The 12,365-nt window shown below is 34.6% G+C and overlaps 2 protein-coding genes and 1 long non-coding RNA gene across 3 annotated transcripts; 1 reads left to right on the top strand and 2 right to left on the bottom strand.

Annotated features, from left to right (window-relative positions):
* Positions 1-4,633: 4,633 nt before the first annotated feature.
* Positions 4,634-7,843, bottom strand: LOC107427566 (probable amidase At4g34880). Its single transcript, XM_016037951.4, has 5 exons — positions 7,143-7,843; positions 6,193-6,407; positions 5,816-6,055; positions 5,527-5,722; positions 4,634-5,390 (listed from the first exon to the last, which is right to left on the bottom strand). Exons 1-5 carry the CDS (start codon positions 7,698-7,700, stop codon positions 5,019-5,021), a joined length of 1,581 nt encoding a protein of 526 aa, XP_015893437.3. The 5' UTR covers positions 7,701-7,843; the 3' UTR covers positions 4,634-5,018.
* Positions 7,610-9,051, top strand: LOC132805366 (uncharacterized). Its single transcript, XR_009640749.1, has 2 exons — positions 7,610-7,746; positions 8,755-9,051. It is a non-coding gene; the product is annotated as an uncharacterized LOC132805366 (long non-coding RNA).
* On the bottom strand, positions 8,471-10,416 carry LOC107427553 (probable amidase At4g34880). The gene is given in 6 exon segments (XM_016037938.3): positions 8,471-8,971; positions 9,053-9,251; positions 9,366-9,605; positions 9,774-9,988; positions 10,115-10,372; positions 10,375-10,416. Coding segments are annotated over 6 exon segments (1,314 nt in total). The 3' UTR covers positions 8,471-8,611.
* Between the last annotated feature and the right edge of the window lie 1,949 nt (positions 10,417-12,365).

Genomic DNA, 12,365 nt, shown 5'->3' with positions numbered 1-12,365 from the left:
AAAAGTGTAATATTAGGGGCTACGCATGAGTCGCACATAATTTATTTTTCTTAGTTTCTGTTAGTTACTACAGATTTACAGATTGAGACCAATTTGAAATAATTTTGAAAATAGAAGTATTCAATGTAAGAAAATAAAAATAAAAACCAAAAATTGGACAATCCCAAAACAAAATAATGTGCTTTAAAAAAAAAAATTAAGTGTAATTTTTCCTAAATGAAAGGACTTTGCATATTGTTTATCATTATTGGAACTCAATGTTAATTTTCTAGAAAATATGCCACGTGAGGTTTTGAAATTATTCAAATTCTAGATTAATCAAATACAACTAATCATCAAATTATATGAATTTTGTTTTATTCAAGGATTTTTTTCACTGGATTATTGTATATTCCATTGCTTTACAGTTTACACGAATGATACAGATGATAAATGTTTCAAAATGGCAAATGGAAAATATCTTGCATTCTCTTGGTCCAGAGTTTTTGAATTAAATAAAAGATGAATATTACTTATTAATAGATGATTTTACATCACGTTATTTCAGGATTAATGGATAAATATTACTGGTTACCAAGGTTTCCTGGAGGTTGAAAAGTAGTCGGTTTCCTAATTGTGGTGACTTGCTGAAAACCATATGCAACCTGGATTAGCTTAGGCTCTGAACCTTTTAATCCCAAAAGGAACACCATCACTGTCATACCCAGCAGGAACATTAATTCCTGGAAATCCCCTAGTTGCTAGCACATGAGAACTCCTCTAATATCAGCCTTTTCAATTCTCTCTTTTCTCAGTCTTTCCAAATTCAATAATGCACTCTTCTCTAAATCTCCTATGCCATCTATGCCTTGCGTTGCAAGAAATATTTCTTGTCCCATATTCCTCTGTCATTTAAATTTCATGCACAAGATGCAGTATAACTTTTTAGTATCCATTACATGTTAAGTATTCTTTTTTGATAACTATTTCATTTTATGTATTCATTACACCTTTTCATTATAGTTACATGGTAAGTATTCATTATAAAATATCACTCAAAATTGCACCTTTTTCCCTTCGGTGTCAAGAAAATTAAGTATTCATTGCATTGTTAATAAGTTTCACTATTTATCAATGTTGATGATCATTGTTAGTTGAATTCATATATAATTTGAAGAAATTAATTGGTTTTGGAACTATTAAAAAAAGAAAAAAAAAGTGTAACTACAATTAATAGACACAAACATCAAATATAGATTCAGCAACTCTCTAATTTAAGCAGTTCACTGTAGGTCTGTTTACCTTAAAGTCCGGAAATGATTTTCAAATGCTTGTGTTTGGAAAGATCCAGTTCCCAAAGTGAAGAAACGGTGGGTTTACCTAACTATACCCAATCTCTTGCCTTCTAGACCATCAACTTTGAAAAATTGTTAATATCCATTAGGTGTACTTTGATGCTTCTCTAGTTGCTTGGTTGTTGTAATCAAATCCAACAATAAAACTGAGACAGCATCCGATACAGGCTTGCGGATTGGCCTGGTTCAATTATACATTAAAGTCGTTACTTAGACATGACGGACTATTCTTTAAAGTATTATTAATAAATGTTAAAATTTCATTAAAATAGGGTTTAACGGCACGTAACCCAATAGTGTCCTGTCTTGTTGGACTGATAGGAATGGCCCTAGCTAGGCTGGTGAGGCCAGCCAACCACAGAGTTATAACTTGCAAGACATTGAATGGAGCCGTCCGGTTTCAGTACCCAGTGCTGCTGCTATCAAATTTGCTGAATGATATTTTTTTAATTGTTAAGAATTTCAATGTAACAATCAAAGTTCTTTTTTTTCTTTTTTTCTTTTTTTTTTTTTAATTATGTTTACCAAATAAATCAAAATTTTTTTTTTCTTTCATCTTAGAGGAGTGGGGAATCGAATTGGAAATTATTTTTTAAGAAATTAATAACTTAACCACTGTACTACAATTAGTTGGTCCTGATATTAATTAAGGGACGAGAGAATTGGTTGGTTTTTGAAACGATATTAATAAATTGATTTAAAAAACTTAATTAAAAAAATTAAGCACAGTAATTTCTTAACTAGTAGAGGAATTTTAGTACATAAAAAAATAAAAATAAATAAATAAAAAATGAATAACATCACGTTATTTCAGGGATCCGTAGATAAATATTTCTGGCTACCAAGGTTTGATGTGTTTCTTGAAGTGTGTATACATACATATATATATATATATATATATATACACATTTATTAAGGTTGAAAAGTAGCAGGTTTCCTAATTGTGGTGACTTGCTCAAAACCATATGCAACCTTAATTAGTTTAGTCTCACGGGCCTAAATCTTTCAATGTGTTGTAACCTTAATTAGCTTAGTGTCACATGCCAAACTCTTTCAACGTTCCCATACAGCACTTAGCATCTCCTTTGCTAAGTCAGCCTTGTACACAATCTTTGCATAATCCGGAAGCTAAGAGATGTACAGTAGAAGGAAATCTTGAAAGTTTGAGAGAATATAAAGAACTTGTATTACTATAATGCTTGATGTCTTCAATGTGTCACAAATGAGAGACCAACCCTTTATATGGAGGGCTTGGCACCTAAACAACTACAACATTCTAAATATGTATACATGTCATTCATCTTAAATAGTTCTAGGTTTACCTACAAGATATTTACATGGAGTATTTTATAGAGATTTCTACCCACATTAATTTAAATTTCTCTTGAGTTTTCTCTAAAATATTCTGAACGTCTGTTAATTTCTCGGGGAGAGTGTGGAACCTTCTATTCCACTCCTTATGCACGATGCTCTATCATTAGGCTCTGAACGTTTTAATCCACCAAAATTAATCCCAAAAGGAACATCATCACTGTCATACCCAGCAGGAATATTAATTCCTGAAAATCCCCCATTTGCTAGCACATGAGAACTCCTCTCCTTACGCACGGTGCTCTGACATTAGGCTTTGGACCTTTTAATCCACCAAAATTGATTCCAAAAGGATTACCATCACTGTCATACCCAGCAGGAACATTAATTCCAGGAAATCCTCCCGTTGCTAGCACCTGAGAGCTCCTCTGACATCAGCTTTTTCAAATCCCTCTCTTCTCGGTCTTTCCAAATTCAATAATGCACCCTTCTCTAAATCTCCTATGCCATTTGTGCCTTGCGCTGCAAGAAATATTTCTTGCCCCATATTCCTCTGTAATTTCCTGCACAAGATCCACTATAACTTTTTATTATCCGTTACATGTTAAGTAATCTTGTTTGATAACTATTACATTTTATGAATTCATTACACCTTTTCATTATAAGTTGTTACATGGTAATATTCATTATAAAATTTCAATCAAAATTGCAACTTTTTCCCTTCAGTATCAACAAAATTAAGTATTCATTGCATTGTTAATAAGTTTCGCTATTTATCAACGTTGATGATCATTGTTAGTCGAAGTCATATATAATTTGAAGAAATTAATTGGTTTTGTTTAGAACTATTAAAAAAATAATAATAAATAAAATTAAAATTAAAAAAAATAAAATAAAATAGAAGAAAAAAAAAAGTGTAACGACAATTAATAGACACAATCATCAAATATAAATTCAGCAACTCTCTAATTTAGGCAGTTTACTGCAGGTCTGTTTACCTTAAAGTCCGGAAATGATTTTCAAATGCTTGTGTTTGGAAAGATCCAGTTCCCAAAGTGAAGAAATGGTGGGTTTACCTAACTATACCCAATCTCTTGCCTTCTAGACTATCAACTTTGAAAAATTAATATCCATTAGGCGGAATGTACTTTGATGCCTCTAGTCACTTGGTTGTTGTAATCAAATCCAACAATGGTATCAAGAACTGAGACAGCAGCCGATACAGGCTTGCCGATTGGCCTGGTTCAATTATACATTAAAGTCGTTATTTAGACATGACAGACTATTCATAACCCAATAGTGTCCTGTCTTGTTGGACTGATAGGAATAGCCCCAGCTAGGCTGGTGAGGCCAGCAGTGGGTTTGATGCCAACCACAGAGTTGTACCTTGCAGGACATAGAATGGAGCTGTTCGGTTTGAGTACCCAGTGCCGCTGCTATCAAATTTGCAAACTGATATTGATGATAAATTTTTGGGTTAGAAAACGTCTTAATGTTAATGACCTTTATACTAGGTAATATGCTAGAACAAGTAAATGCAGTACCCTCAGTTGAATGTGCTCTTTTGTGATTAGTTAACGAAAGCAGGAATGTTCTTTTTAAATAAATGTAAGAGGAATTTCCTTCATGTTTTGTCTTTCTTCATTCAGACATAGTGAAAGTTGGCGACTTCCTTTGCTCTCTGTTTTGTAATATAGAGAGGCTCTACGATTTGATTGATTGTAGCTTAATCCGTAACCTAAGATATAGAATTAATTATAGGATATTGAATTCATTGAAGATTAGGATTGGTTTAGATATGGGCTTAGGTTATTTAATTACTCTATCAATTAGTCAAGAGTAAAGGGCAACATTAAAGCCAACTAACCTAGGGAAACTATGGAACTTTTTACATGTTTATTACCACTTTAACCAAACTATCTAAATATTAGTTCTTATAATATGTTCGGATTGATAAAAGACTATAGCAGAGAATAAATCACACAAGATAGAAAACCATATAACATCGAAAGATACTCTTTTATTCAAAGTGCAGTGCTTATATAGACATTACATCTAACAAATTCAACCAAAATAAAAACAAGTAATACATAAAAATAGGACCACTATCCTACAGTAACAATATTCCTCAAGACTAGTTAAAGACTAGACATTACCCAACGGAATTGAACATGTACTCAACAATAAACAAACTTCCTAAAGACCAGGCCAATATAAATTTCCAACACGGATGCTGTCCCAAATAACAGGTAAAATACCAATAACATTGTAATGATTATCTTTAATTATTTTTTACTAAGATTATGTAAAAAGTAGTAAGTCAACATTAGAATTAAAAGGGAAATCCCCTGTTTTTAAATTAAGCTTTCAACTTCAATCCTTAAATGAAGGAGACTTCCTGATTTTAGTTGCTTGCTCAAAAGCATAAGAAATTTCAATAAGTTTTGGCTCTGAACCTCTTAGTCCACCGAAGCAAACACCGAAAGGCACACTATCTATGTATCCTGCTGGGACAATTATCCCCGGGAAACCCCCAGTTGCAAGCACTTGAGGAAGAAGTGGATATGGTGTAGCAAGCCCCCCAGCAGCCACCAATGCATCTAGCTTATTCTTCCTCATCACCTTCTCAAAACCATTTTTTGCCAATTTCTCCAAATTTAACAATGCAGCTTTTTCCACATCTCCAATACCCTTTGTTGATTCTGCTTTCAAAAATGTGCCTTGCCCATACTCCTTCACCTTTTCCTGCAGAAGTTGCCAAAGTATAATGCTAGCTTTTTGGTATATGATTTTTCAACAAAAGTAATACTTAAAAAAAGATTAATTTGAAAAACTAACACTTAAAAAAGAGTAATCTGATATATGCTTATTTAGCACTAACCAGTTTGGAGTTTTTATTGTTGAAGGCTATCACTTCTGCCAAAGATCTCACTGGGGAAGCCACTAATTCTTTTAGGTATGAGTTCAAGAATATTTTGAACTCTGCAACCAAAGCAGTATGTTCACCGCTCGAATTGCCAAGGATCTCTTCGATGTTGGTTATTTCTAGATGGTCAACCAAAATAGCACCTTCTTGCCTAAATAGTTTCAAGTTCATTAGAATTCATTAGGAAGAGTGTCGAGATCCTATGTCAGACTAAACAAAGTTTGTTTTTGGTGTATTTTCTGACCTCAAAGTCTTGAAATGTTGCTTGAATGTCTGATTGAGAAAAGTGTTGTTGCCGAAGTCGAAGAAGGGGTTTCTCACTATTCCTATCCTCTTTCCTTTAAGCCCATCTCGTTTGAGAAACTGTGCATAGCCAGCTTTAGGAATGTACTTGGATGTCTCAATTGTTGCATTGTCATTGTTGTCAATGCCAACAATGACATCAAGAACGTGAACTGCATCTGCCACTGTCCTGCAAATTGGCCTATTTTCCATCCAAGTGCGGTGGGATACATTACACAGCTTGTGTTAGAAAACAAATATTAAGGATTAAATTGAAGTTTCGAAAGCAAAAAAGTTCGACAAAAAAGCATTTTATAACAATGAAGATTAAATACCAACCCAACAGTGTCCTGTCTAGGAGAAATGGGAACGACCCCTGCTCGACTAGTGAGACTGACTGTTGGTTTGATGCCAACCACAGAGTTCCAGCTTGATGGACATAAAATGGAGCCATCAGTCTCTGTACCAAGCGTCACCGCCACCATATTTGCAGCGACTGATATGGCTGATCCACTGCTCGAGCTACATGGTGTCACCGATAAATTATAAGGGTTCTGTACACCATCATAAAAATTATATAATTATCTCTGAGTTTCTTTCAGTCATCAAACATGTAGTGCACCAATAATAAATCTGTTGAGGAAGAAATAAATCATCTTTATTATATTAATGGCTCATACAAGATAATTACATAGATACAACATAAAATATTCATACATTCAACGGGACCCACACGTATAATACTCTTCAACACATGGACACCTAGTACTCTTCACTGACTTTAAAATGAGAGTCTTTCTAGAGCCTACTCTACTCAATTGAGTGGCTCACATTACATGGCAGCCCATGTCGGTTGCTTAACTTACTCAAAGCTTCTGGATTTCTCCTCAAAATCGGTGCTCCACATTGCAAGTTCAGATATTTTCTTCACCAATTCCAAAGCTTTGCTTCTTGTCCATAGATCTCAAATATAACAGATTAATTCTAGAAACCCAAGTCAATGTTGAGTAGTCTTCAAAAACTAGTATTTCATTTGCTCAGAAAGCAAGTGGTATACATATATATAGAACTTCGTTTATTCCAATTGAGTTCAACATCAATAAAAGATATTTCACGATTTGCATATGGTTTATCACTATTCGACCTCAATGATAATTTTCCCCTGGCTCAATTGAAAATTAATAAAAAGCCAGTGATTATCAGAAATTGGAATTTCTATTGTTGTGCTAATTTATTATAGTTCAATAAAACAAGTAATCATATTGTGAGGGGCCTAAGGCTTCACTCACCACTCCTTGGCCGCCTCTGGCGCTCCAACCGGCAGGCGCTTGGTCGGACCTGAAATAGGACCACTCGCTCAAGGTGGCCTTTCCCAATATAATAGCACCTGCCTTCCTCAACTTCCTCACCACACCAGCATCGCGACGAACAACCGAGCCAAGCAGTGCAAAAGAGCCAGCGGTGGTGTTCATCTTGTCCTTGGTGGCAATATTGTCCTTCACCAGAATTGGAATTCCATGCAACTTTGAGCGAGAAAATAGTGCTGTTGCCGCCCCCTTAGCCTTGCGTTCTTGGTCAGCTTTATCTGCATGGAAAAGAGCATCTGGGTTCACTTCTAATACCCCTTTAAGGATTGGGTTTAGCCTGCGGATTTCTCTAAGATAGAACTCGACCAGTTGCCTGGAAGTGAGTTTGTTGTGCTGGAAAGCCAGTTGGAGATCGTCGATTGTGGCTTCTCTGATTGAGAACTGCGTATGTGCCGTAAAATTGTAGGAATCTGATGATAGTATGGCTAGGAGAAACAGAAGGAAAGCTAAGAAAGGAGAGATGGTTAGTAGCGCTGCCATGGGAGCCGAGCAGCAGTAGCAAACAGCTGGCTCACGAACTGAGAGAGTGGGTGTTCTTTTTTGCTTTTGTTTATTTTTGTCTCTTTTTTTAAATAAAATAAAATAAAAATGGAAGTGGTGGATATTTTTTTTGATTGTTGGTTCGGATTGGTCATTTGAGCATTAATCAATGATCACATTAAATAATAATCTTAGGACCTTCACCCCATTAATTATGACTTTGTGATCACCCTCTCTATTGTGAACAGACCCCACGCAAAATGAAGATTAAAGATTGGTCTTTTTGGTTTTGTGTTTTTTTTGAATAACAAAGAAAGGAAATGAAAAATTCCCCCTCCAATTCCAATTTGATTATTTTTCAGTTTTATAATTTGTAAGTTTTTGACCAAAACTTTGTTTTACTTTAATCTGGTATATAATAAGAAAGAGAGAGAGAGAGAGGACTTTGGCTGATAAAAATGAACATCTGACAAAAATTAAAGTCAACCATTAAGCTGATCAAATCATGTTCTAGTTAATTAGTCATTTCTTGATTAGCAAGTAACAGAATATATTGTTATTAACAGTTATATTAAGACTTTTTTTTTTTTTTTTTTTTTTGTGAACACAGATTACAGTAATTTGGAACTTTGTTTAGTCTGGTTGCAACCCAAATTACTTACACATCTCATAAGTTAGAAAAGTAATGAACAGTACATATTTCTATGTATCAAGGCTCAAATTTAAAAGAAGGTGAAGGAAATAATAATAATAATAATAAGGTTGACTTTCTCATCCATAGGATTTTAGTTCGCTGATATTCCAACAGACAAAGGTTCATAAGGCTAGCTTGATTTGGTAGCTGGCACATTTCGTTCCAAACTTTAGTACCTTAAAAGGATGAAATAATAACATTTGCTACTAAGTGTAGTTTAAAATGGTTGAAGTGTGGGTGGTTTTCTAACTTTAGTAGCTTGCTCAAAATCATAAGCAATCTCAATTAACTTTGGCTCTGAACCCTTTAGTCCCCCAAAAGTAATCCCAAAAGGCACTCCATTCTTGTCATATCCTGCAGGCACATTGATTCCTGGAAATCCACCAATTGCAAGAACAGGGGCAACATCAGATCCTGGAGTCACCAATGCGTCTAGTTTATAGTCCCACAACAACTTCTCGAACCCATCTCTGGACAGTCTTGCCAGATTTAGCAACGCCGCTGATTCCTTGTCTCCGATACCATTTGTGGCCTCGGCAGATAGAAAGATTTCTTGGCCAAATTCCTTTAACTTCTCCTGGACCAACCGACAAGATATATATGTATCAACCATGATTGGAATGAAAGAGAAGTAAATGGTTATAGATTTTTCGCTTACCAGATCTGAGTACTTCTGGTTAAATGCTATAACATCTGTCAAGGATCGCACTTGGGAAACCACCAAGTCTTTTAGATATGAGTTCAATGCTATTTTGAACTCTGCCACTGACGCTACTGCTTCTCCACTCAAGGTGAAGTTCAAAATAACATCTACGTTGGCTATTTTCAGGTTATCAATTAAAACTGCACCTCTTTCCCTATAGTTTCGACAAATTATTTGTCATGTCAGTGAAACTTTATGGACATTATATTGATAAATTAAGTCTCTATAAGTAAACTAACACTAGAGAGGAAGTAAAAGTATAATGTACCTCAAGGTTTTGAAATGGTTCTCAAACGCTTGAATTTGGAGAGAACCGCTCCCAGAAGTGAAGAAGGGATTCCTAACTATTCCTATTCTCTTTCCTTCGAGACCATAAGTTATAAGGTATTGCTTATAACCACCAGGAGGAATGTATTTGGATGCTTCCCTGGTTGCTTGGTCATTGTAATCAAAGCCAACAATAGCATCAAGAACATTGACAGCATCGGATACAGTCCTGCTGATTGGTCTGCATGTTCAAATCAAAGCAACATAAAAAAAAATAAAAAAAATAAAAAAAAGAAAAAAGGAAAAAAGAAAACTCGTTAAGACTGTTGTGTCATACTACTCTCAAAAAGATTGTAAATAAATATTAACCCAGAAAAATGCATTGAAATGAGTTTAGTAGCACACTAACCCAATAGTGTCCTGTCTTGGAGTGATGGGGATCACACCATCTCGGCTGGTGAGGCCAACAGTGGGTTTAATGCCAACTACAGAGTTAAAACTGGCAGGACAGAGAATAGAGCCATCGGTTTCAGTACCCAGCGACACAACTGCCAAATTAGCTGCAACTGATATTGCTGATCCACTACTTGATCCACAAGGTGTTGCTGATAGAACATATGGATTCTACAGAGCAATCATGTTGCAAAGCAAAATTATCAGTCAATTTTCTTATAGCAAAATGAAATGGTCAATATGAGAGTATTATAGATGATGTTATAGCATTTGCTAAAAGAAAATATATACTCTAACCTTTCCTTGGCCACCTCTAGCACTCCAGCCATTTGGTGCATTAAGGGATCTAAAACTGGCCCACTCACTCAAGCTGGCCTTCCCAAGTATGATAGCCCCGGCATTTCTCAACCTGGCTACAACCCCAGCATCCCGAGGCACAACTGAGCCAAGCAATGCAAACGAACCCGCAGTGGTGTTGAGCTTGTCCTTGGTTCCAATGTTATCCTTCAAAAGAACCGGAATGCCATGCAACCCGGAGAGCGAACCAGAAGCTTTAGCCTTGCGCTCCTGGTCGGCCTTGTCAGCTTGGTAAAGTGCATCTGGGTTTACCTCTATGACTGCATTTAGGACAGGGTTGAGCCTCTGGATTTCTTGAAGGTAGAAACCAACTAGTTGTCTTGAAGTGAGTATTTTGTGCCGGAAAGCCAATTGAAGATCGTACACAGTTGCTTCTCTGATTGAGAGCCTATTGATTGAGATTGTTTGGGACTCGGATAATGTAAAAGCTAGAAGAAAGAGAAGCAATGTGGAGTACAAAGAAAAATAATTAAATGGTAAGTTGTTAGCCATTGAAGTAATGAGCTTTTCTTGTGGGTGGTAATTCGATTTTGTCAAATAAGGAAATAGAGGTGATTTATAACCAAAACTGAGGCCATTCATTTTTCATTTATAAAATTAAAGATTTATTAAAATATAGTTTAAGTTTAGGTCACTTCTGTTTATATTATCCCAGTTCAATTTTTAGCAACTTGTATGAGGAATTTAGGTTATGTAACTTTAATGCCAGAGAGAGAGGCTCAAAAATAACATTTAGAGAAAAAATATTAATTACTATTCGTCACAGACCATTGGGTTCCTTGGAATAGCTGAATATTATAGTTTGATGCAAAAAAATAAAATAAAATAAAAAATTCTATGAACAAATTCCCTTTTACCAATTCCTAGCATTTACTTTGTTCAAAAAAAAAAAAAAAAAAAAAAGAAGGAAAAAAAAATTCTTAGCATTTGCCATCCATTTCCGGTATACAAGTCTCCAAAATTTGCTTGTAGTTTATTACTTGGCATTACTGACCAATTTAGTGATTACAGTTTAAGGCTTATAATTATTTCATATTCTATTGTTTTGAAAAAAATATATTTTTCGAACTAGCGAAGAAAAAGTAGCTATTTGTGGAAAAGAAGCTGCTAAACTAATAAAGACAAATCTGAAATATTCACCAAGAAACCAAAAAAAAAAAAAAAAAAAAAAAAAGAAAGGGACAAATGAGAAATTTTTTTAAAGCATATAAGAGGAAGCATTTCTTTGGGAAAAAAAAAATTAAAAAAAAATAAAAGAAGGGCTATTTTTTAATAAGTACAGACACAGGATTTTATATATGCCCCCATAAGTTCTCATTTTCATTTTCGCGAAGCACTGTTGATATTGCTGTCAATTTGGGTAGTAATTCTCAGTTAGTAGTACAATTTAATTATAATTCAGATATTAAAATTTTGTTAGCTTTGTTAGGGGGTATAGTAAATTTATTTTATTTTATTTTTTTGGCATACAATTGTTCGTTATGCTTTGTCTTTAAACTCATTTGAATTCTGGTTGGCTTAATCTCACTTTGAGTCCTTTTTTTATTTTATTTTATTTTTTTCACTTTGGTTTTCAAAAGATGTAAATAAGCATTGTTAGTCAGTGACTAATTTTCAGTCCAAAATGGGACGAAAACAGCATGTGCAATGTGTCAAGATTCGCCTGGCACAAACATGTAATGTACCATGGGGTCAACGGCTCAAAATTCACCGAAGAACAAATCGTTATTTGGCCATTGGAAAACCTTGAGAATGGTGCAGCGTCATGATACACCATGAATAACAAAACAGAAAACCTGAACACATTCATAAATGACATTTTATTACATCTAAGCTTTTTAGGAGAAGAAATAATGTTACCCTCTCCACTATCCCTGATTCCTACTCTGTTTTGGGACAAAGTGAACTAGTCGTGGACAATGAACAAACCTTTGAGACAGGCATATGATTACCCCAACCCCAAGCCTATTAACATTATTGATACTATATTTACCCTATTTCTTCTAACTATTATTTCAATATGGTTAACCATATTTTTGGACATTCTAGTTTTGCCTCAATTTCTATTCTGTTAAATTCTATTAAATTTTGGTATCTTATTTATATATCAATGTTGGATTTATCAATTTATTCCGTTAAATTTATTCTTTAATTTATATTTCCTGACTTTCTTTTAAAACAATTATATGGA

The sequence above is a fragment of the Ziziphus jujuba genome, chromosome 9, assembly GCF_031755915.1.
Source record: "Ziziphus jujuba cultivar Dongzao chromosome 9, ASM3175591v1".
Taxonomy (NCBI): domain Eukaryota; kingdom Viridiplantae; phylum Streptophyta; class Magnoliopsida; order Rosales; family Rhamnaceae; genus Ziziphus; species Ziziphus jujuba.
Note: the sequence above shows the minus strand (reverse complement) of the source record. Positions and strands in the feature narration are given on the sequence as shown.

Excerpts from the sequence above, each read along its gene's own strand:
- LOC107427566 (XM_016037951.4), bottom strand. The coding sequence starts at position 7,700 with ATGGCAGCGCTACTAACCATCTCTCCTTTCTTAGCTTTCCTTCTGTTT. Across the intron at positions 6,408-7,142 it reads CCAGAGGCGGCCAAGGAGTG|AACCCTTATAATTTATCGGT; the intron begins GTGAGTGAAGCC and ends GATGGTGTACAG. Across the intron at positions 5,723-5,815 it reads CAACATTTCAAGACTTTGAG|GCAAGAAGGTGCTATTTTGG; the intron begins GTCAGAAAATAC and ends GAAACTATTTAG.